Here is a 25,353-nt window from a genome sequence, read left to right on the forward strand (position 1 = left end):
TTAAAGAATCTCTCACACTGTTTTTCATAGCGGTTGTACTAGTTTACATTCCCACCAGCAGTGTAGACGTGTTCCCTGTCCACCGCATTCACACTAGCATCTATTGTTTTTTGACTTTTTGATTATGGCCATTCTTGCAGGAGTGAGGTGGTATCACATTGTGGTTTTGATTTGCATTTCCCTGATCATTAGCAGCGTTAAGCATTTTTTCATGTTTGTTGGCCATTTGTATATCTTCTTTTGAAAATTGTCTATTCATGTTCTTAGCCCACTTTTTGATGGGATTGTTTGTTTTTTTCTTACTGATTTGTTTGAGTTCATTGTAGATTCCGGATATTAGTCTTTTGTCAGATGTACAGATTGTGAAGATTTTCTCCCACTCTGTGGGTTGTCTGTTTACTCTGCTGACTGTTCCTTTTGCTGTGCAAAAGCTCTTTAGTTTAATTAGGTCCCAGCTATTTATCTTTGTTTTTATTGCATTTCCTTTTGGGTTCTTGGTTATGAAATCCTTGCCGAAGCCAATGTCTAGAAGGGTTTTTCCAATGTTATCTTCTAGAATTTTTATAGTTTTAGGTCCTAGGTTTAAATCCTTAATCCATCTTGAGTTGATTTTTGTATAAGGTGAGAGATGAGGATCCCGTTTCACTCTCCTACATGTGGCTAGCCAATTATCCCAGCACCATTTGTTGAAAAGGGTGTCCTTTCCCCACTTTATGTTTTTGTTATGTTCAGTTAGCTGTAAGTATTTTGGTTTATTTCTGGGTTCTCTATTCTGTTCCATTGGTCTATGTCCCTATTTTTTTTTTATAGCCCAGAGGTCTTTTTTTTTTTTTTTTTTAACACCTATTATGCCATGAATTCATAGGGAATAGGTTCCAGCAGCTCAGGCTCCTTCCCATTGGTTCTCACAAAGTGTGCTTCTCTGGGTGGAGCAGGCTGGCACTTGAGTTGAACCCACGTACCTTTCTCTTTGGCTTCTTTCTTTTTCTGATCATTTTCCTTCATGCATTTCAGGAAGCTGTCTCGGCTCTCAGAGTGCTTAATGTGCTCAATATGCACATTAATTCTCTCGGCAAGAATCTTGCCCTTAACTTGTTTGTTTACAACAATGCCAACAGCATGCTGGGTAACATTGTAGAATCTTCCAGTTTTGCCATGGTAACACTTACGGGGCATTCCTTTTTGAACAGTACCCATTCCCTTGATGTCTACACTATCACCTTTCTTATAGATTCACATATACATGGCCAAAGGAACAACTCCATGTTTTCTAAAAGGCCTAGAGAACATATATCGGGTGCCTCTCCTCTTTCCCTTTGTGTTCGTCATTTTGGCGAATTACTAGAAGATGGCAGTTCCGGCTGAAAGGAAAAGATATGTCCTTATTTTTGTACCAGTACCATGCTGTTTTGGTGACTATGGCCTTATAGTACAGGTTGAAATCAGGTAGTGTGATGCCTCCAGCTTTTTCTTTTTGCTTAGTCTTGCTTCAGTTATGTGGGCTCTTTTCTGGTTCCATATGAATTTTGGAATTTTTTTTTCTAATTCTGTGAAGAATGATGGTAGTATTTTGATGAGGATTGCATTGAATTTGTAGATTGCTCTTGGCAGTATGGTCATTTTCACAGTATTGATTCTACCCATTCATGAGCATGGGATGTGTTTCCATTTGTTCGTGTCATCTATGATTTCTTTCAGCAATGTTTTGTAGTTGTCCTTGTAGAGGTTTTTCAACTCCTTGGTTAGGTATATTCCTAAGGTTTTTTTTTGTTTTTTGTTTTTTCTTTTGCAGCTATTGTAAAAGGGGTTGAGTTCTTGATGTGATTCTCTACTTGGTCGCTGTTGGTATATAAAAGAGCTACTGACTTGTGTACATTAATCTTGTATCTGAAAAGTTTGTTTTATGTTGGCTGTGGGTTTATCATAGATGGCTTTTATTACACTAAGGTATGTCCCTTTTATGCCATTTTGCTGAGAGTTTTAATTATAAAGGGATGCTGGATTTTGTCAAATGCTTTTTCTGCATCTATTGAAATGATCATGTGATTTTTGTTTTTAATTCTGTTTACGTGGTGTATCACATTTATTGACTTGCGCATGTTAAACCATCCCTGCATCCCTGGTATGAAACCCACTTGATCATGGTGGATTATCTTTTTGGTAATTTGTTGGATTCGGTTAGCAAGTATTTTGTTAAGGATTTTAGCATCTATGTTCATCAAGGATATCCATCTGTAGTTTTCTTTTTTGGTTATGTCCTTTCCTGGTTTTGGTATTAGGGTGATGCTGGCTTCATAGAATGAATTAGGGAGGGTTCCTTCTTTCTCTATCTTGTGGAATAATGTTAAAAAGATTGGTACCAATTCTTCGAATGTCTGGTAGAATTCTGCTGTGAATCTGTCTGGTCCTGAACTTTTTTTTGTTGGTAATTTTTTAATTACCATTTCAATCTCGCTGCTTGTTATTGGTCTGTTTAGGGTATCTAATTCTTCCTGATTTAAGCGAGAAGGGTTGTATTTTTCCAGGAATTTATCCATCTCTTCTAGGTTTTCTAGTTTTTGTGCATAAAGGTGTTCATAGTAGCCTTGATTGACCTTTTATATTTCAGTGGTGTCACTTGAAATATCTCCTGTTTCGTTTCTTAGTGAGGTCATTGGATTTTCTCTCTTCTTTTCTTGGTTAATCTTGCTAATGGTCTATCAGTTTTATTTATCTTTTCAAAGAATCAGCTTCTTGTTTTGTTTATCTTTTGAATTTTTTTGTTTCAATTTCATTTAGTTCTGCTCTGATCTTGGTTATTTCCTTTCTTCTGCTGGGTTTGGATTTGGTTTCTTCTTGTTTCTCTAGTTCCTTGAGGGGTGACCTTAGAGTGTCAGTTTGTGCTCTTTCAGTCTTTTTGATGTAAGCATTTAGGGCTATGAGCTTTCCTCTTAGCACCACCTTTGCTATATCCCAGAGGTTTTGATAGGTTGTGTCATTATTGTCATTCAGTTTGAAGAATTTTTTAATTTCCATCTTGATGTCATTTTTGACCCAATGCTCATTCAGGAGCAGGTTATTTAATTTCCATGTGTTTGCATGGTTTTGAAGGTTCCTTTGGGAGTTGATTTCCAGTTTTATTCTGCCATGGTCTGAGAGAGTACTTGATATAATTTCAATTTTCTTAAATTTATTGAGGCTCGTTTTGTGGCCTATCATATAGTCTATCTTGGAGAAAGTTCCATGCGCTGTTGAATAGAATGTGTATTCTGCGGTTGTCAGATGAAATGTTCTGTATGTATCTGTTAAATCCATTTGTTCCAAGGTATAGTTTAAATCCATTGTTTCTTTGTTGACTTTCTGTCTTGATGACCTGTCTAGTGCTGCCAGTGGAATACTGAAGTCCCCTACTATTACTATGTTGCTGTCAATCTCATTTCTTAGGTCTGTTAGTCATTGTTTTATAAATGTGGGAGCTCCAGTGTTAGGTGCATATATATTTAGAATTGTGATATTTTCCTGTTGGACAAGGCCTTTTACCATTATATAATGTCCCTCTTTGTCTCTTTTAACCACTGTTGCTTTAAAGTTTGTTTTGTCTGATATAAGAATAGCTACCCCTGCTTGCTTTTGGTGTCCATTTGCATGAAATGCCTTTTTCCACCCCTTTAAGTTTATGTGAGTCCTTATGTGTTAGGTGAGTCACCTGAAGGCAGCAGATGGTTGGTTGGTGAGTTCTTATCTATTCTGTGATTCTGTGTCTTTTAAGTGGAGCATTTAGGCCACTTACATTCAATGTTAGTATTGAAATGTGAGGTACCATTGCATTCATCATGCTCTTTGTTGCCTGTGTACTTTGGTTTTTTCATTTTTTGTTTTTGCTTTTTAACTTGTATTTTTGTTTTATGGTCCTGTGTGATTTATGCTTTAAAGAGGGTCTGTTGTGATGTGTTTCCAGGATTTATTTCAAGATTTAGAGCTCCTTTTAGCAGTTCTTATAGTGGTGACTTGGTAATGGCAAATTCTTGGTAATGGGTGAATTCTCTTAGCATTTGTTTGTCTGAAAATACTGTATCTTTCCTTCATATATGATTGTTAGTTTCACTGGATACAAAATTCTTGGCTAATCATTGTTTTGTTTGAGGAGGCTGAAGATAGGGCCCCAATCCCTTCTAGCTTGTAGGGTTTCTGCTGAGAAATCTGCTGTTAATCTGATAGGTTTTCCTTTATAGGTTAGCTGGTGCTTCTGTCTCACAGCTCTTAAGATTGTTTCCTTCGTTTTAACTTTGGATAACCTGATGACAGTGTGCCTAGGCAAAGACCTTTTTGCGATGAATTTCCCGGGTGTTCTTTGTGCTTCTTGTATTTGGATGTCTAGGTCTCTAGCAAGGTCGGGGACATTTTCCTCGATTATTCCCCCAAATATGTTTTCCAAGCTTTCAGAATTCTCTTCTTCAGGAACACTGATTATTCTTAGGTTTGGTCATTTAACATAATCCCAGACTTCTTGGAGGCTTTGTTCATATTTTCTTATTCCCTTTTCTTTGTCTTTGTTGGATTGGGTTAATTCAAAGACCTTGTCTTCGAGCTCTGAATTTCTTTCTTCTACTTGTTCAATTCTATTGCCGAGACTTTCCAGAGCATTTCGCATTTCTAAAAATGTGTCCAAAGTTTCCTGAATTTTTAATAGTTTTTTCTTTAAGCTATCTATTTCCTTGAATATTTCTCCCTTCACTTCTTGTATCATATTTTGGAATTCGTTGCACTGGGCTTTGCCTTTCTCTGGTCCCTCCCTGATTAGCTTAATAACTAACTTTCTGAATTCTTTTTCAGGTAAATCAGGGATTTCTTCTTGGTTTAGATCCATTGCTGGTGAACTAGTGTGATTTTGGGGGAGTGTTGAAGAGCCTTGTTTTGTCATATTACCAGGGTTGGTTTTCTGGTTCCTTCTCATTTGGGTAGACTCCGTCAGACGGAAGGTCTAGGGCTGAAGGCTGTTGTTCAGATTCTTTTGTCCCAGGGGGTTTTCCCTCTTTTTGGTACTCTTCCCCCTTTTCCTATGGATGTGGCTTCCTGTGAGCCAAACTGCAGTGATTGTTGTCTGTCTTCTGGGTCTAGCCACCCAGCGAGTCTGCCTGGCTCCAGGCTGGTACTGGGGATTGTCTGCACAGAGTCCTGTGATGTGAACTGTCTATGGGTCTCTCAGCCATGGATACCAGTGCCTGTTGCCGTGGAGGTGGTGAAGGGTGCAATGGACTCCGCGAGGGTTCTTAGCTTTGGTGGTTTAATGCGCTATTTTTGTGCTGGTTGGCCTCCTGCCAGGAGGTGGCGCTTTCCAGAGAGCATCAGTTGTGGTAGCGTGGCGAGGAACCCGTGGAGCTCTAGAACTCTCGAGTTTCTATGGCCTTTGTCTTCCGCTACCAGGGTGGGTAGGAGGGAAGGACCATCGGGTTGGGGTGAGGCTAGGCGCTTCTGACCTCTCACTCTCCTTGGGCAGGTCTTGCTATGGGTTAAGTAGGTGACATTCCCAGGTCACTGGTGTTGTGTACCAAGGAGGATTATGGCTGCTTCTGCTGAGTCATGCAGGTTGTCAGGGAAGTGGGGGAAAGCTGGCAGTCACAGGCCTCACCCAGCTCCCCTGCAAAACGAAGGGCCGGTCTCACTCCCACCATGCCCACCACAACAGCCCCCAGACCATTTCCAGGTGGAGAGCGATAGGGGCTTGAAAACCTGCCCCAGACTATCCGCCTCCCAGCTGCCAAAGAAGAGGGTTTAGTTGGTGCCGCTGCTGTGGAGTCTGCACACTGGATTTGCACCCTCTCCTGAGTTCTGGCCAGGAGGCTTCTTACCCTGTTCAACTTGTTACACAGTTCAGCTAGAGATTTGCTTCTCCCTGTGGAGTTTTAGCCCTTGCTCCTACCCATTGGATCCCCGTGGTGCCAGACAGGAATGGGCTGCTGGGGGACCCAGTGAGCTCCCAGGGCCTTGCTGCTGCTTCCTCTACGCCTGTATTTTGCTCGGCTTTCCAAATTGACTCAGCGCCAGATAAAGTTGGAAACTTCTCCTGCAAACAGACCTTCAGCTTCCCCCGTGAGGGTGAGTGTTCGGGAGAGGAGGGTCTCCCTTTCCCACTTCCGCAGTTGGGGCATTCGCAGTTTTGGGGGCTCTCCTGGGTCCTGCAGGAGCAGTCCGTTTCCTTCAGAGTCTGTGGGTCCTCTCGGCATTGCTGGTTTGTCCTTGCAGTCAATCTGGTGCTATAATTCACAATGCGAGCTGCCGCCCGCTGCTCTCTCTGGAGCTGCAATCTAGTCCTGCCTCCCATCCGCCATGATCTCACCAAAACCTCTTCTTTTATTTCATAATTTTTAGAGACAGAGTCTTGCTCTGTTGTCCAGGCTGCAGTGCAGTGGTATGACCATAGCTCATTGTAGCCTCCAACTCCCGGATTCAAGCAATCCTCTGACCTCAGCCTCCTAGGGAGGCCATTCTTCTGTCTATCACCCCTGGGTAGATCCCTGAATGTTCCTTCTTTCTCCCCTCCAACAGCAGCATCTCCTCCACGTACACCTAGCCCAGTCCCTTTACGCCGCAGACATTCAGCTCATTAGCTCACTTTCATTTTTTGTTATTTTCTTTTTGAGACGGAATCTTGCTCTGTTGCCCAGGCTGGAGTGCAGTGGCATGATCTTGGCGCACTGTAACCTCTGCCTCCCAGGTTCAAACAATTCCTCTGCCTCAGTCTCCCCAGTAGCTGGGACTACAGACACACACCACCACGCCTAGCTAATTTTGTATTTTTAGTAGAGACGGGGTTTCACCATGTTGGCCAGGCTGGTCTCAAACTCCTGACCTCCGGTAATCCGCACACCTTGGCCTCCAAAAGTGCTGGGTTTACAGGCGTGAGCCACCATGCCCGGCCCCATTAGGTTACTTTCATTCCACCTTCATGCTTATGGCCATTCCTCTTATGCTGCTGGGTGGACATAGAGCTTCACCACCATCCTCCTGCATGTCCTCTGTGTCTGCTGAGCACTAACTGCGTGCCCGGCACAGTACTGAGCCCATTGCTCATCTCAGCAGGTTCATCCCAGCAACCTGGGAGGGAAACAAAATCATTTTTCTGTCATTTTCCCACTGAGGAAACAGTGGCTCAGAGACACTAAGTTCCTTACCTGAGGTCACACAGCCAGTGCAAGTGATGGCATCATGATTTGCACCTGGGTAGTTGAGCCCGTGCTCATTCCAGGTTCAAATCCCTGCTCCTCCACCCACCTGCAGACCCTCAATTAGGTTACCTTGGTGATCTCAGCCTCAGGTGCCGCCTCTGGAAAAGAGCCTGTTGGCACCAATTCACAAACCCATTGAAAGGATTGAATGAAATAGTGCATCCAGGCCGGTCGCGGTGGCTCACGCCTGTAATCCCAACTACTCAGGAGGCTGAGGCATGAGAATCATTTGAATCTGGGAGGCAGAGGTTGCGGTGAGCCAAGATCACACCACCACCCTCCAACCCGGGTGACAGAGTGAGACTGTCTCAAAAAAAAAAAAAAAAAACAGAAAAAAAGAAAAGAGCCAGGCACGGTGGCTCATGCATGTAATCCCAGCATTTTGGGAGGCCAAGGCAGGTGGATCACTTGAGGTCAGGAGTTCGAGACCAGCCTGAACAATGTGGTGAAACCCGGTCTCTACTAAAAAGATACAAAATTAGCCAGCCATGGTGGCTCACACCTGTAATCCCAGCTACTTGGGAGGCTGAGGCAGGAGAATTGCTTGAACCTGGGAGGTGGAGGTTGAAGTGAGCCAAGATTGTGTCATTGCACACCAGCCTGGGTTGAGATGGTTTGATGGTTTGAGATGGTTTCACTCCATCTCAAAAAAAAAAAAAAAACAAAGAAAGAAATAGTGCATACAAGGTGTTTAGCACAAGTACTGGGTATGGTGGCCTATGCCTGTAATCCCAGCAACTCAGGAGGCTGAGGCGGGAGGATCCCTTGAACCCAGGAGTTTGAGACCAGTCTGGGCAACATAGCAAGACCCCTTTCTTCTCTACCAATTTTTTTTTTTTTTTGAGATGAAGTCTCACTCTGTCACCCAGGCTGGAGTGCAGTGGTGCAATCTCGGCTCACTGCAACCTCTGCCTCCCAAGTAGCGAGATTACAGGTGTGCACCACCAAGATTACCAAGTGATTCTCCTGCCTCAGCCTCCTGAGTAGCTGAGATTACAGGTGCATGCCACCATGCCTGGCTAATTTTTATATTTTTAGTAGAGATGGGGTTTCACCACATTGGCCAGGCTGGTCTTGAACACTTGACCTCAGGTGATCCGACCACCTCAGCCTCCCAAAGTGCTGGGATTACAGGCGTGAGCCACCATACCTGGCTTGCAAAAGTTTTTTAAAAAAGTTAGCCAGGTGTGGGGGCATGTGCCTGTCATCCTAGCTACTCAGGAGGCTGAAGCAGGAGGATTGCTTGATCCCAGGAGTTTGAGGCTGCAGTGAGCTATGATTGCACCACTGCACTCTAGCCTGGGCAACAGAACAAGACCTTCTCTGTTTAAGAAAAAATAAAAAGAAGGCAATGTTTAGCATGGTGCCTGGCATGTAGGAAACATTTAATTGAGCTAGTTTTCAAAAGTCTGTGCTTTCAGAAAAAAAAAAAAAATCTCATCAGAAAGTGGCCTAAGGATGTTAATAGGCAATTCTCAAAAGAAGATATACAAATGGCCAACAAACTTATGAAAAAATGCTCAGCATCACTACCGATCAGGGGAATGCAAATCAAAACCACAATGCAGTACCACCTTACTCCAGCAAGAATGGCCATTATCAAAAAATCAAAAAATAATAGATGTCGGCATGAATGCGGGAACACTTCTACACTGCTGGTGGGAATGTAAACTAGTACAACCACTATGGAAAACAGTGTGGAGATTCCTTAAAGAACTAAAAGTAGAACTAGGCTGGGCGCAGTGGCTCACGCCTGTAATCCCAGCACTTTGGGAGGCTGAGGTGGGTGGATCACAAGGTCAGGAGATCGAGACCATCCTGGCTAACACAGTGAAACCCCATCTCAGTTAAAAAAAAAAAATAACAACAAAAAAAAAATTAGCTGGATGTGGTGGCAGGCGCCTGTAGTCCCAGCTACTCGGGAGGCTGAGGCAGGAGAATGGCGTGAACCTGGGAGTTGGAACTTGCAGTGAGCCGAGATCGCGCCACTGCACTCCAGCCTGGGTGACAGAGCGAGACTCCATCTCAAAAAAAAAGGGGGGCGGGGGGGAAAGAACTAAAAGTAGAACTACCATTTGATCCAGCAATCCTACTACTAGGCATCTACCCAGAGGAAAAGAAGTCATTATATGAAAAAAATACTTACGTACTCATGTTTATAGCAGCACAATTCACAATTTCAAAAATGTAGAACCATCCCAAATGCCCATCAACCAACGAGTGGGTAAAGAAACTGGTATATGTATATGATGGAATTCTACTCGGCCATAAAAAGGAATGAATTAATGGAATTCGCAGCAACCTGGATGGGATTGGAGACTATTATTCTAAGTAAAGTAACTCAGGAATGAAAAGCTAAACCTTTTGTATGTTCTCACTCATAAGTGGTAGCTAGGCTATAAGGATGCAAAGGCATAAGAATGATACAGTGGACTTTGGGGACTCTGGGGGAAAGAGTGGGAAGGGAGTGAGGGATTAAAGACTACAAATTGGGTTCAGTGTATACTGCCCAGGTGATGGGTGCACGAAAATCTCACAAATCACCACAAAAGAACTTATTCATGTAATACCACCTGTTCACCAAAAACCTATGGAAATAATTTTTTTTTTTAAGTCTGTGCTTTCTCCTGCACAGGTGATCCCATAATAATCACCAGCTTCACTGACCCTTCTATAGCATCATCTGCTTTCTCAAAAGCACTTGGTCCTCCATGCAGCATGGAGGACAACCCAGTCTCCATTTGCACATGAGCACATTGAGGTTCGGAGTTGGGGACAGAGTCAGAGGTCCTTCCTGACCCTTAGTCTCATCTTCTTTATGCAAACTCCTTTCTGCTGTTGTTAAAACAGTAGGAGGGGGCAAGGACAGTGGCTCACGCCTATAATCCCAGCACTTTGGGAGGCTGAGACAGGTAGATCACCTGAGTTCAGCAGTTCGAGACCAGCTTGGCCAACATGGTGAAACCCCGTCCCTACTAAAAATACAAAAATTAGCTGGGCATGGTGGTGGGCGCCTGTAATCCCAGCCACTTGGGAGGCTGAGGCAGGAGAACCACTTGAACCCAGGAGGCAGAGGTTGCAATGAGCTGAGATTGCGCCACTACACTCCAGCCTGGGCAACAAGAGCAAAAGTCCGTCTCAAAAACAAACAAACAAAACAGTAGGAGGCAGCTTTGGGGGCTAGGTCTGTCTCAAATGCAGTAACATCCAAATGGCACCTTGACTTAAATTTTAGGAGCTGAGAGGATCTCTGTATCCATGGACGGGCCTCCAGGGGTCCTTGATGCTCATGAAGACACAGGTGACACTTTGCCTGTATGTGCGTATCTTCCATAAGAGCAGGTCTACATGGCCCTTAGTAAGCTTAGGCGTCGCAGCTGATTAGGAGAGAACTACCTCCTTTGTCCTTCAGTTTCTGTCTTCCCAGAACATTGCTAATTCCCTCTTCCTATTCACCTTTGGTTTGGATTCATAGAGAATTAAACTGGAATCTATTATTCATTGGAGTAAAAAGAGCTGCCGGGTGGATTAATCACATTGATAAGAGCAGTTGGTTGGTTGGAGGTGGTTTCTAGCATCATTAACCTTGACTGCTCCTGGAATAATGGGTGGATGGAGATGCATTTGTTTCGTCCACTCTCTGGAAATGTGCATCATAACAGTGCGTGGGGCACTGAGCTGTGTCTGGAGACACTGTGTATTGAGCATTTACCGAAACCACAGGGAAGGTTACACTGGGAAAGTTATGACCTCATCTTATTCCAGCAATGCAGCCACTCCAGTCTGAAAAAAGGCACGAGCTGTTGAGAATCAACAGCAGAGGGATCTGCCTATGTGTCCCAGGGTACATAGGCAGGAACACGCCCCCCTTTGCATCTCCTTCAGACATTTCCTAGGATTGCTGTCAGGCTATGAAACTGCTGGGAAACAGCAAACTGAGGATTTCCAATTTGTCTTCCTGGGGACTAGACAGGAATGAGGCTGAAGAAGGAGAAATGGGGCTGGATTGTGAAGGGCTTTGAGAATTAGGTATATAAGCTTGGATTTAATTCTACACTGTGGCATTCCATGGAATGGTCAGTCCAGGGCAGTGGGCCAGAGGTCTTCCCTAGAAAAAGTGAAAGCAGAAATTTCCAACCTCTAGATCTGAATCTTCTGCTGGGTTGTAAACTCTTAATAATCAGTCCTACCCCTTAGCAAGCTTTAAATACGAATCTGTACCAGACTGAATGTTTGCATTTAAAAATTTGACTTTTGCCTGTAATTCCAGTGTTTTGGGAGCCCAAGGCAGGAGGATCACTTGAGGCCAGGAGTTCAAGACCAGCCTGAGCCAAATAGCAAGACTCTGTCTCTAAAAAAAAATAAAAAATTTTTGTTTAATTAGCCAGGTATAGTGACACCTGCCTGTGGTGCTAGCTACTTAGGATGCTGAGGCAGGAGGATCACTTGAGCCCAGGAGTTCAAGGTTACAGTGAGCTATGATCACACTACTGTACTCCAGCCTAGGCAACAGAAAAAAAAATTAAAATAAAAAATTTGATTTAATCTTTAACAACCCCATTTTCAAATGAAGACACTGAGACTTAAAACACAGCCCCTTGAGGTTTCTTAACCTCTCTGTGCTTTAGTTCTTAACAGCATTTTATGTACTTTAATTCTTACAACTCTATAAGGTAGATACTAAGATATACCCATTTTACAGATGAGGAAAGGGAAACTGAAAGAGTTTAAATAACTTGCCTGGAGTTGGACAGCTCCCACACAGGATTTGACCAGGGATTTGAATGTGTGCCATCCTGCTCTGGAGTCTGCTGCGAACCATGGTGTTCTCTTGCCTTTCTAGATAGTTTTTCAAGCAGATGTCCACCATTCTGCCACCTTCTCCGTGACCACCGCTTGGGTATCAGTGGAATAGAAAGGTGCCAATGCCCTTCCTTTCACCTTCAGCACCACTTCCTTCAAAATGTTGACAAAGTGAAAAGCTGCCAGTCATCAGGGTACATTCTGGAAGGTTCTGCCACATGCACCTTTGATATCACATATCTCTTGCTTTGTCTTCAGGAGAAGAGGTCAGTGCTGGTCATCTTGTGGATCCTGGCCTTTCTGGCGGGGAACACCCTCTATGTGCTTTATACATTCAGCTCCCAGCAGCTGTACAACAGGTGAGCATGGGAATCCAACCCCCACGGTGGGAGAGTAGGGCACTTGGCTGGGCTTGGGGCACGTACCCTTTCACTTGAGAATGAGGCACAAGCTCTATGTCATGTTGTAACTTCCAAATTCCACCCTGCTGTTACTACTCATATATATCTAGACCAGCACTCAGTAGTAGAATTTCAAGGCAAGCCACATAGGTAAATTAACATCTTCTAGTTACTGAAAACTAAACAGAAACAGGTGGAATCAATTATAATAATTGATTTTATTTAACCCAGTATATCAAAAATATTTGTTTTTTGTTTTGTCTGTTTGTTTTGCTTTTTTTTTGAGACAGGATCTCACTGCATCACCCAGGCTGGCAGTGGTGTGATCATGGCTCACTGCAGCCTCGACCTCCCAGGGCTCAGGTGATCCTCCCACATCAGCCTCCCAAGTAGCTGGTACTACAAGTGCATGCCACCACACCTGGCTAATTTTTACATTTTTTGTAGAGATGGGGTTTCCCTGTGTTGCCCAGGCTGGGCTCGGGCCTCTGAGCTCAGGCAATCCACCTGCCTTGGCCTCCCAAAGTGCTGGGATTGATTACAGGTGTGAGCCGCCGCACCTGGCCCCAAAAGATTGTCATTTCAACATATGATCGATATAAAAATTATGTTTTGGTTTTTTTTTTTGTTTTTTCTTGTTTTTTGAGACAGAGTCTCACTCTGTCGCCCAGGCTGGAGTGCAGTGGCACGATCTCAGCTCACTGCAATCTCCGCCTCCCAGGTTCAAGCAGTTCTCCTGCCTCAGCCTCCCAAGTAGCTGGGATTACAGACATGTGCCACCACGCCCAGCGAATTTTTGTATTTTTAGTAGAGACAGGGTTTCACCATATTGGTCAAGCTGGTCTCAAACTCCTGACCTCGTGATCCACCTGCCTTGGCCTCCCAAAGTGCTGGGATTACAGGCATGAGCCACTGCCCCTGGTTTTACATTCTTTTTTCACGTTAACTCTTTGTAATCTGGTATCTTACATATACAGCTCATGTCAGTTCCAACTAACCACATTTCAAGTGTTCAAAATGGTTAGTGAACACTGTATGAATAGTGCAGGTCTGGAATATTTCTGGAAGGACAACCAAGAAACTAGAAATAATAATTGCCTCTTGGTGGGCACTGGAGATCAGAAACTTACTTTGCACAGTTTGGCCTTTTTTTTTTTTTTTTGGAGATGGAGTTTCACTCTTTGTTGCCCAGGCTGGGGTGCAGTGGTGCAATCCCGGCTCACTGCAACCTATGCCTCCCAGGTTCAAGTGATTCTCCCGTCTCAGCCTCTTGAGTAGCTGGGATTACAGGCACCTGCCACCATGCCCAGCTAATTCTTGTATTTTTCATAGAGATGGGGTTTCACCATGTTGGCCAGGCTGGTCTCGAACTCCTGACCTCAGGTGATCCGCCGGCCTCGGCCTCCCAAAGTGCTGGGATTACAGGCATGAGCCACCGCACCCAGCCCAGTTTGGCCTTTTATATTACAGTCATGTGTCACGTAATGATGTTTCTGTCAACGATGGACCATATAGACAACAGTGGTCCCATAAGGTTATAATGGAGCTGGAAAATTCTATTACCCAGTGATATTGCAGCCATCATAACGCTGTAGCACAGTGCCTTACTCATGTATTTGTGGTGATGCTGGGGTAAACCTATTGTCCTGCCAGTCATATAAAAGTAGAGTGCATGCAATTATGTACAGTACCTAATGCTTGATAATGATCATAAAAGACTATGTTACTGGTTTATATTTTTACTATACTTTTCATTGTCATTTTTTTTTATTTTTCTCTCTCTCTTTTTTTTCTTTTTGAAACGAGTTTTGCCCTTGTCGCCCAGGCTGGAGTGCAGTGGTGTGATCTCGGCTCACTGCAACCTCCGCCTCCCAGGTTCAAGTGATTATCCTGCCTCAGCCTCCCAAATAGCTGGGATTACAGGTGCTCACCACTACGCCCGGCTAATTTTTGTATTTTTAGTAGAGAAAGTGTTTTGCCATATTGGCCAGGCTGGTCTCGAACTCCTTATCTCAGGTGATCTACCTGCCTCAACCTCCCAAAGTGCTGAGATTGCAGGCGTGAGCCACAGTGCCCACCCATTGTCATTTTAGAGTATACTTTTTCTACTTGTAAAAAATAAAAGTTGGCCGGGCGCAGTGGCTCACACCTGTAATCCCAGCACTTTGGGAGGCCAAGGTGGGCAGATCACGAGGTCAGGAGTTCAAGACCACCCTGGCCAAGATGGTGAAACCCCTGTCTCTACTAAAAATACAAAAATTAGCTGGGCGTGGTGGCAGGTGCCTATAATTCCAGCTACTTGGGAGGCTGAGCCAGAGAATTGCTTGGACCCGGGAGGCAGAGGTTGCAGTGAGCCGTGATCACGCCACTGCACTTCAGACAGAGTGAGACTCCGTCTCAAAGTTAACTGTAAGGCAGCCTTAGGCAGTGCCTTTTAGAAGAAGACATTGCTGTCGTAGGAGATTACAGCTCCATGGGTGTTATTGCCCCTGAAGATCTTCCAGTGGGACAAGATGTGGAGGTGGAAGACAGTGATATTGATGATTCTGACCCCATGTAGGGTGAGGCTAAGGTGTACGTTTATGTCTTAAGTTGTAACAAAAAATTTTAAAAATAGGAAAAACCTTATAGAATAAGGATATAAAGAAAGAAAATATTTCTGTACAGCTGTACAATCTGTATTAAGCTAAGTGTTATTATAAAATAGTCAAAAAATAAAAACTAAGTGTACCAAGTAAAAATGTTACAGTAAGCTAAGGTCAATTTATGATTGAAGAAATAAACATTTTAAAATAAATGTAACGGCCGGGCATGGTGGCTCATGCCTGTAATCCCAGCACTTTGGGAGGCCAAGGCGGGTGGATCATTTGAGGTCAGGAGTTTGAGACCAGCCTGACCAACATGGTGAAACCCCGTCTCTACTAAAAAAAATACCAAAATTAGCCGGGTGTGGTGGCAGGAGCCTGTAATCCCAGCTACTTGGGAGGCTGAGGCAGGAGAATCATTTGAACCCGGGAGGCAGAGGCTACAGTAAGCCAAAATCGCGCCACTGCATCCAGTCTGGGTGATAGAATGAGACTCTATCTCAAAATAAAATAAAATAAATGTAGTGTAGCCTACATGTACAGTGTCTGTAAATTCTACAGCAGTGTATAGTCATGTCCTAGGCCTTCACATTCATTCACCACTCTCTCATTGACTCACCCAGAGCAACTCCCAGTCCTGCAAGCTCCAGTGATAGTAAGTGTCCTATATGGGTGTACCTTTTTTCATCCTTTATACGGTGTTTTTACTGTGCCCTTTCTGTTTAGATATACAAATACCATTGTGTTATAATTGTCTATAGTATTCAGTACAGTAACAAGCTATGTAGGTTTGTAATCTAAGAGTAATAGGCTATATCATATAGCCTAGATGTGTAGTAGGCTGTGCTAACTAGTTTTGTGTAAGTCAACTCTGTGGTGTTCACACAAGGACCAGGTCACCTAAGGATGTGTTTCTCAGAACATGTCCCAGTCATTAAGCGATGTATGACTGTATTTGATTTTTCCCCCATCTGATGAATGTAACAGCTTTTAAAAGCTGTTTTAAGTATGTATGTCTTTTTTCTTTGTTTTTTCATTTTTTTTTTTTAAACAACATCTTGCTCTGTCACCCAGGCTGGAGTGCAGTGGTGTGATCACACTCACTGAAACCTTGACCTCCCAGCCTCAAGCAATCTTCCCACCTCAGACTCCCAAGTAGCTGGGACTTCAGGCGCATGTTACCATGCTCAGCTAAATTTTTTTATTTTTAGTAGAGATGTTTCTCCATGTTGCCCAGGCTGGTCTTGAACTCCTTGCCTCAAGTGATCCACCCACCTCAGCCTCCCAAATGGCTCACAGATGTGAGCCATTGTGACCAGCTTTTTCTTTTTTCATTCATTCATTCTTTCATTCATTTATGCCTGTACTTTTTAAAAGTCCTTAAAGATACTCACTAAAACAGAGGTTGGCAGACTACAGCCATTCACCCATTTTTATTAGTAACATTTTGCTGAAACACAGCTACACCCATCCATTTACGTATCATTTATGAGTTCATCTGTGCTCCAACAAAGTTGAATGGTTATGGCAGAGACCATATAGCTTACAAAGCCAAAAATATTTGCTCTCTGTTTTTAAAGGAAAAGGTTGCTGACTCCTGACCTAAAATATTAACAGTGGTCCTCTAGACGTTAAACATGTGGATAGGCCAGGTGCGTTGGCTCACGCTGTAATCCCAGCACTTTGGGAGGCCGAGATGGGCAGATCACTTGAGCCCAGGAGTTCGAGACCATCCTGGGCAACATGGTGAAACTCCATCTCTACAAAAAATACAAAAATTAGCCGGGCATGGTGGCGTGCACCTATAGTCCCAGCTACCCTGGAGACTAGGGTGGGAGGATCACATAAGCCTGGGAGGTCAAGGCTGCAGTGAGCCATAATGACACCACTGCACTCTGGCCTGGGCGACAGAATGAGATCCTATCGTAAAAAAAAAAAAAAAAAAAAAAAAAAAAAAAAAAAAAAATTATATACGTATATGAGCAATTTTATTTTTTTCTTTAGAATTATCTGTATTTTATAATTTTTTTGTAATGGACACTTTTTTTTACATAGTAATAGCAGTGCTTTTTAAATAATGTTAAGTGATAAAAATGTCTACCCCATCTGGGTTGGGCTGTGCAGAGACAAGGTAACAGGGCTTCTTGCTCCTACACCCCAAATACATGTCCCATGATGTGGGCACCCTCTTCTGTGACATTGACTCAGAGTTCTATGCAATGTGGTGGGGCAAGTGGGGAGGCAAAGCACAGGAAATTGAATGGATTACTTAGCCCCGACTTATCATCAGCTTCCTTAAAATATCCCTGTCACCCTGGCAGCCATGCACCTGGAAATTCTTTTGAAACGAGACACTTCCTCCACAAATCTGCCCACGTAAATGAAGCAGGCAGAATCTCACTCACTCCCATGAACATCTCGAACGGTCAACAGTTTCCCTCCTGAGTTCCTTCAGGGCTGCTTGCCAGCCTCCGATGTTTTTTAGTGAGTTTGTTTCCCCTGGTGCCTATACAATGCTGTCCCATAGTTGCTGCCCCATCAATATTTGTCAAATAAATGAGTATCTCAGATTTCTTTTATTTTGGAGACACAGTCTTGCTCTGTTGCCCTAGCTGGAAGGTAGTGGTGCCATCATGGCTCACTGCAGCCTTGAACTTCTGGGCTCAAGCGATCCTCCCACCTCAGCCTCCCAAAGTGCTGGGAATACTGGCATGGGCCACCACACCTGGTCACAATTTGTAAAGTTACTTATATTTCTAATTTCAAAAGTAATTTTTATTTTATTTTGTTTTTATTTTTTGAGACAGAGTCTCGCTCTGTCACCAGGCTGAAGTGCTGTGGCGCCATCTCGGCTCACTGCAACCTCCAGCTCCCTGGTTCAAGCGATTCTCCTGCCTCAGCCTCCTGAGTAGCTGGAATTACAGGCATGTGCCACCACGCCCGGCTGATTTTTGTATTTTTAGTAGAGACAGAGTTTCACCATATTGGCCAGAATGGTCTTCATCTCCTGACCTCGTGATCCACCCGCCTCGGCCTCCCAAAGTGCTGGGATTACAGGTGTGAGCCATTGCGCCCAGCCCAAAAGTAATTTATTTTTAATTGTGAAAATTGGAAAACCCATTTAAAAAGGACCAAAAACACCTCCAATTCTGTCACCTAACAGCAACTCTGCTAACGTTTTTCTCTACATATTTATACATATTTGTTGTGGAAGTTGTAGTGTGCAGAACATGCCATTTTACAACTCTTTCATTTACCAGCATATCACTTTAATGCACAAGAAATGTCAACAAATGCAAGGAGCATTTCTTTATTTATTTTGAGACAGAGTCTTGCTCTGTCGCCCAGGTTGGAGTGCAGTGGCACAATCTCAGCTCACTGTAACCTCCGTCTCCTGGGTTCAAGCAATTCTCCTGCCTCAGCCTCTCAAGTAGCTAGGACTACAGACACATGCCACCACACCCAGCTAATTTTTGTATTTTTAGTAGAGACAGGGTTTCACCAAGTTGGCCAGGATTGTCTCGATCTCTTGACCTTGTGATCCACCTGCCTCGGCTTCCCAAAGTGCTGGGATTACAGGTATGAGCCACCACGCCCGGCTAATTTTTCATAATTTTAATAGAGACAGGTTTCACCATGTTGGCCAGGCTGGTCAGGAACTCCTGACCTCAGGTGATCTGCCCGCCTTGGCCTCCCAAAGTGCTGGGATTACAGGCGTGAGCCACCATGCCCAGCCGCAAGTAACGTCTATTGACACTTCCTGTGTGTGTGCCCAGGACTATATTAAGAAAACATATCAACTAAGGGCCCTTTGGGTTACTAACTTAAGCAAACAGGGAATTCTTCCTTTAGGCATTGTTCCATGCAGGGACTCAAACAATCCTAGGAAAACCAAACAACAAGCCTCGAGAAAGGGCAGGGACCAGGGACTTCCTGGAATTTGATGTTCAGTTCTTGGCATGACTTAGCCGTTCACTGGCAGTCTCTGTTTCTCCTTTAAAATTAAAGACAGAGCGCTTCTGGTTGGCTTTTCATGGTCCAGAGGGGCTGGGTCGCAGAGTCCAGTGGGGATGTGGATGCTTTCCCTGAGGATGGCAGTGGTGAGCACATCTCAGAATAGTCACAGGCTCAGCAGAGGCCCTAAATGCAACTACTTGGAAGAATCTGTAGAGGGTGTAAGGGTGATGGGAATCACATCGCTACATCAGATACAAAATTGTGTAAGTCCCAGACTTAGAGATTTCACAAACCAGTAAATTGACCCACAACAAAGTCCAGGGGTTTACCATGTAGATATCTGCTTGCTTTTTGCAACTAAAAACATATTTTTAAAATGATCATCATGCAATAGCCAAAAGGTAGAAGCAACCCAGTGTCTATTGACAGATGAATGGATAAACACCCTGCGGTACGTACATACAGTGGAATATTACTCAGCCTTAAATAGAAAGGAAATTCTGACACATGCTGCAACATGGATGAAACTTGAGGACATTTTGTGAATTGAAATAAGCCAGATAAAAAAGGACATTAAGTGTATGATTTCACTTACATGAAGTACCTAAAGTAGTCAAATTTATAGACAGAAAGAATGGCGGTTGCCAGGGACTGGGGGGAGAAGGGAATGTGGAGTTACTGCTAATGGGTACAGAGTCTCAGCTTTGCAAGATGAAAAGAGGTCTGTGGTTGGATAGTGGTGATGATTATGCAACAATGTGAATGTACTTAGCATCATTGAACTGTGCGCGTAAAAATGGTTAAGACGGTACATTTTCTGTTATGTGTGTTTTACCACAATTAGAAAAAAAGATCATCTACCACTGACATCATTTCATAAAAGAATGGTTATTTTAACACCAAAGAATTAATTAGGAAAGAAAAATAATCCTGTAAGCAGAATATATTTAGCTTCATTTAAAAAAAAAGTATTTAGAGATCACTGCATAAGTGAATGCTAATCAGAACGTGATTGCTGTTTGTGGAAACTATCAGAGCTGTCAGAATTGAGGGAAGATTCTTTTGTGGATGGTTGGGGGTAGGGTTGGCCAGAGGACCTCTAGGACAGGGATGAAACTCAAGTCAGCCTTTCAGATCACATCCATCTGTTTTGAAAACGAACTTTAAGGACTGAGTGGTTTTGCCATCTTCTGAGGCTACCCATAAAAGCAATTTGAGGACTCAGTTCTGAGGCATCAACACAGATCTCATACGCTGCATTCAGTGCATGGTCTAGAATGTCAAGGTCCGGGTGGAGGGTGGAGGGGATGGAGGGTGGAGGAGGTGGAGTTTCCCAGAACCTTGGATGAATTTCCAGCTCATGCCATTTTCTGGGTATGATGATATTCCCAGTCTCAGACGTCTGTGCCCCCATCAAAGCAGGCTGAGTCAAACTGGTGCACAGAAAGAGAGAGAGAAGCTTAAGAGAGGAGCAACAGGCCATGTGCGGTGGCTCACGCCTGTAATCCAAGCACTTTGGGAGGCTGAGGTGGGTGGATCCCCTGAGGTCAGGAGTTTGAACCAGCCTGGCCAACATGATGAAACCCTGTCTCTACTAAAAATACAAAATTACCCAGGTGTGGTGGCACATGCCTGTAATCCCAGCTACTTGGAAGGCTGAGGCAGGAAAATCGCTTGAACCGGGGAGGTAGAGGTTGCGGTGAGCCAAGATTGCACCATTGCACTCCAGCCTGGGCAACAAGAGTGAAACTCTGTCTCAAAAAAAAAAAAAAAAGAGAGAGAGAAGCAATATAGCTGAGTCCTTGTCCTTACTGAAGTCACCAGTCTAGAGGGTGCTTGTATGTGACACCAACAACCATTACCTTATTTTGGCCTCCTGGGGACCCATTTCACAGGTGAGGACACTGAGACTTCATGAAGCCCTTGCTAAGGAGTGCCGCCTTGGAGGCGGCACTTACCACTGAGCTTGAATCTTCTCAGGATTTGATGTCTGATGACCAACATCAGAGCCTTAATTCTACCACTTCCCAGCTTTGTGCCCTTGGGCAAGTCATGTCACCTCTCTGAGCCTTCCCTAGTTTCCTGATTTGCAAAATTGGAACCAAGTCCACATTGTTCCCTTATCTGCCTACAGGCTAGTTAGGAAGGCCGCATGTCATAAGACTCATTAAAGTACTGGGTAAACAATAAAACATTGGACATATATCACAATTAATATGATTCTTTTACGATTAATTATCATAATTAGGCTGGGCACAGTGGCTCACGCCTGTATTCCCAACACTTTGGGAGGCCAAGGTGGGTGGGTCACTTGAGGCCAGGAGTCTGAGACCAGCCTGGCCAACATGGCGAAACCCTGTCTCTATTAAAAATATAAAAATTAGCCCGGCATGGTGGTAGGCCTCTGTAATCCCAGCTACTCGGGAGACTGAGGCAGAAGAATCGCTTGAAGCCAGGAGATGGAGGTTGCAGTGAGCCAAGGTTGCGACACTGCACTCCAGCCTGGGCGACAGAACGAGACTCTCAAAAAAAAAAAAAAAAAAAAAAACCTCGTAATTATTGGTGGAGGTGCCTAAGGAGGAGCAAAACTGACAATAAAATATATCAGTCCATTAAAGTTTGTAGAGTACTTTAGAAATGATTGGACTTGATGAATCCATAGAAAAACACTTTTGCACCCACCCCCCAACCAAAAGCAAAAACAAACAAACAAAAAAACTCACTAAGATGATAGAATAAAACCCAGATAGATGGATTGAACACCAACTTGTGTCCAAGATAAAATGGAAAGGATAAGGCAGATCTTCATTTGATCATGATCATGGAAGCATTGGAGATTTGGCAGAGTGTGGAAATCCACCAACCAGCCTGGGATATCCCAGGAAGGGCAAGAGCAGAGCTAAAGACGGGAGCTCAGGGCCACAAACCTCTCCCTGTGTTATGACCTGGATGACCACTCCAACTTGCAGGTGAGGAATTCCTTGGAGACAGGGCGGGGATGTGGGAGGGTCACTGAAGGTGTTGTGAGTGACTTGTCAGTAATTTTGCCCTACTCAAAATAACCCAGACCAATCCGTTCTTAGGATTCTAGAATAGAGGCCTCATTTTGCACCCTTTTCCCCCAGCCCAGCTGAGTATTTCCAAAGCATATAGAAAGCATCCATTCTGTGCTGAGTGTACTTCTCCCTGCTTTGGAGGAGACAGATGGGATTCAGTCTGGCCCTTGCCCAGAGCCTGTAATCCAGCGGGAAGAAAGGAGAGGAACCAGCGTGGGTTCAGTACTGGTTCCAATCTAAGCTCCACATTCAACCCGAGATGCTGCAGGAAGGTGACTCCACCTCTTAGTGCCCCAGTGTCCTCAGCTCAAAATGGGATTTTTTTTTTTTTTTTTTTTTTTTTTTTTTTGAGAAGGAGTCTCACTCTGTCGCCCACGCTGGAGGACAGTGGCATGATCTCGGCTCACTGCAACCTCTGCCTCCTAGGTTCAAGTGATTCTCCTGCCTCAGCCTTCTGAGTCGCTGAGACTACAGGCATGCACCACCATGCCCAGCTAATTTTTATATTTTTAGTAGAGACAGGGTTTCACCATGTTGGCCAGGCCGGTCTCAAACTCCTGACCTCAAGTGATCTGCCTGCCTCTGCCTCCCAAAGTGCTGGGATTACAGTCGTGAGCCACCGTGCCCAGCCTCAAAATGGTATATTCACAGTACCTACTTCATAGAGTCTTTGGGAAGACAACATGAGTTAAGACATATAAAATATACAGAGCAGGGCCTGCATGACATCTAAAGCCAGGATATTTTAGCCACTATTACAAAGAACATCCCCCTCTTGGGGGGTGTTGGAGAGCAGTGCCACTCAAAGTGTGGTCTCTTCACCAGTGCCAGTTTGAGAGCCACCTGTTGTCTGTCTCCAATGAGTTAAGTACAGAAACTGAACATGAGGTTTCACATATCTGGTCATGGATAGGTTTACACTACTCAGCTGTAGAGTATGGATGGAGAACTGTAACTGCAGCCAGGATGTCTGGGTTCCAGGCCACCTCTGTCCCTTAATATTTTTAGGACCTTCCACATATTTGCCTTTCTGTGCCTCAGTTTCCTCATCTGCAAAATGGGGTGGATAAAAGTACCTGCCTCATAATGTTACTGTCATCATCACTGCTGCACCACAGGGTCTGTAATCTGTCCATTATCTCATCAAATCCTGCCAATAACACCATGAGGAAGGGAACAATTCCCATTTTATTCATGAGAACCCTGAGGCTTCCAGAGATAACTTTATTTGCCCAGAGTCCAATAAATGGAGAAGCCTGGATTCAAGTTCAAGTCTGTCTGATACCAACGCCTTTATGCTTATGTAGTGTGACTTTGGGCAGCTGACCACCTCTCCAAGCCTCAGTGCCTTATTTATAAACTGGAGATAAGCAACACTCACTGCACAGGACAGTCGTGAGGATTAGTGAGACACAGTGAGCAAAGAGCTTAGCACAGTTCCCGGCACATCAGCTTCCCCCGCTCCTTCATAGTATTGGCCTGCCTTCCTAATTTCCTTCCTCCCTGCCTTTCCTCCCTCTCTTCCTCCCCCTTTCTTTTCTTCCCTCCTTTCTTCCTTCCTTCCTTTTGCCTCCTCTCGTAAAGCCTGTTGTGGACCCACAAAACTAGAGGGGACTGTTATGGTTGGGTTTGTCCCCACCAAAACTCATGTTGAAATTTGATCCCCAATGATGTTGGGAGGTGGGGCCTAGCAGAAGGTGTTTGGGTCATGGGTATGGATCCTCCATGAGTGGTTTGGTGTCGTTCTCATGACAGTGAGTTCTTGCTCTGGTAAAACTGGATTAGTCTCATGGGAATGGATTAGTTCCTGTGAGGGTGGGTTCTTATAAAGCCAGGACACCCCTGGGGTTTTGTCTGCTTCCCCTTTGGCCTTCTCCTTCATGTTATGATGCACCAGAAAAATAGGCCTCACCAGAAGCTAGTGCCATGCCCTTGAACTTCCCAGCCTGTAGAACCCTGGGCTAAATAAAACTCTTTCCTCTGGCCAACAGCAGTGGCTTACGCCTGTATCCCAGCACTTTGGAAGGCTGAGGCGGGTGGATCACTTGAGGTCAGGAGTTTGAGACCAGCCTCACCAACATGGCGAAACCCTGTCTCTACTAAAAATACAAAAAATTAGCCAGCTGAGTTGGCAGGTGCCTGTAATCCAGCTACTTGGGAAGCTGAGGCGGGAAAATCACTTGAACCCGGGAGGTGGAGGTTGCAGTGAGCCGAGATCATGCCACTGCACTCCAGCCTGGGAGACAGAGCAAGACTCCATCTCAAAAACAAACAAACAAACAAAACCACCTCTTTCCTCTATAAATTACCCAGCCTAAGGTATTCTGTTATAGCAACACAAGAAAAGGACTAAAACAAGGACCTTAATGAAACTCCAGGCCAATATGGCCATTTAACTCTCAAGGGAACTAAGACTCAGAGAGGTTAAAAGATCCACGTGAGGTCACACAGCAGGTGAGTAGCAGATTCAGGAAAAGGACACAGACGTCTGACTCCCAGTTCAGCGCTCTTTCTACAGGTGATACTTAGAAGGCTCCTGAGGGAGTAGAAGGAGCTGCTGAGGCCTGGCCCTAAGGGAACCTTCTGACTCTCTCAATCCTCCCCCCAGCCTCATATTCCTGAAGCCCAACCTGGAGACGCTGGACTTCTTTGACCTGCTATGGATTGTGGGGATCGCAGACTTTGTTCTGAAGTACATTACCATCGCCCTCAAGTGCCTCATCGTGGCCCTGCCCAAGATCATCCTGGCCGTCAAGTCCAAGGTAGGCACTGGCTGCGGCCACCAGGTAGCCCCAGTCACATGGATCATGCAGAGGATTCAGGTTGCCTTCTGAGGAGGAAAGAATGGATGAGGGTGGACTGATGTCAGCATATAAAATAAACAGAGCCTGAGCTCATAGCTCCTGTCACCCACCTCTTCTAATTCCACAAAGCTGAGCATGGCTCTTTGTCATCACCACTTTGTCACACCTCTAGTTTCCAAGTGCATTTCCTAAGTTAGGTTGTTCACAGCTACCCTTGATGCAATTTTCATCCACATTTCACCTGAGAGAGGAAAAAAAAGCATGTTAGCATGCCCCGGGACCTGCTTCTCCCAGGGAAGGAGAGTCCTAATAGGTTTTGACTCTTCGTGGCTTCCAGGAGTTCATTTTATAGAGGGGACTGAGGCTCAGAAGGAAAGAGCTCCATGATTGATTAGTGATGTCTGCCACAGACCCTGCAGTGGGGAGTGAGGGCAATGATGCTTTGCAGTGTATCATAGAGAAAGGCCTCCAGGCAGGTGTTGGAATGAAGAGGCCTTGGGGAATAGACATTGGAGTTCAGAGGACTGAGCAGGGCTCAGACA

General features: G+C 44.5%; 1 protein-coding gene across 5 annotated transcripts in view; it reads left to right on the forward strand.

Annotated features, from left to right (window-relative positions):
- The window catches only part of RNFT2 (ring finger protein, transmembrane 2), a 115,216-nt gene that overhangs the window by 16,437 nt on the left and 73,426 nt on the right, over positions 1-25,353 (forward strand). For all 5 annotated transcript variants that reach the window (XM_008957814.3, XM_008957818.3, XM_008957817.6 and 2 more), the window contains exons 6-7: positions 12,267-12,367; positions 24,616-24,769. In XM_008957814.3, the coding sequence (XP_008956062.3) occupies positions 12,267-12,367; positions 24,616-24,769 (255 nt within the window). The remainder of the gene's footprint in view (positions 1-12,266; positions 12,368-24,615; positions 24,770-25,353) is intronic.

Source organism: Pan paniscus, chromosome 10, assembly GCF_029289425.2.
Source record: "Pan paniscus chromosome 10, NHGRI_mPanPan1-v2.0_pri, whole genome shotgun sequence".
Classification (NCBI taxonomy): domain Eukaryota; kingdom Metazoa; phylum Chordata; class Mammalia; order Primates; family Hominidae; genus Pan; species Pan paniscus.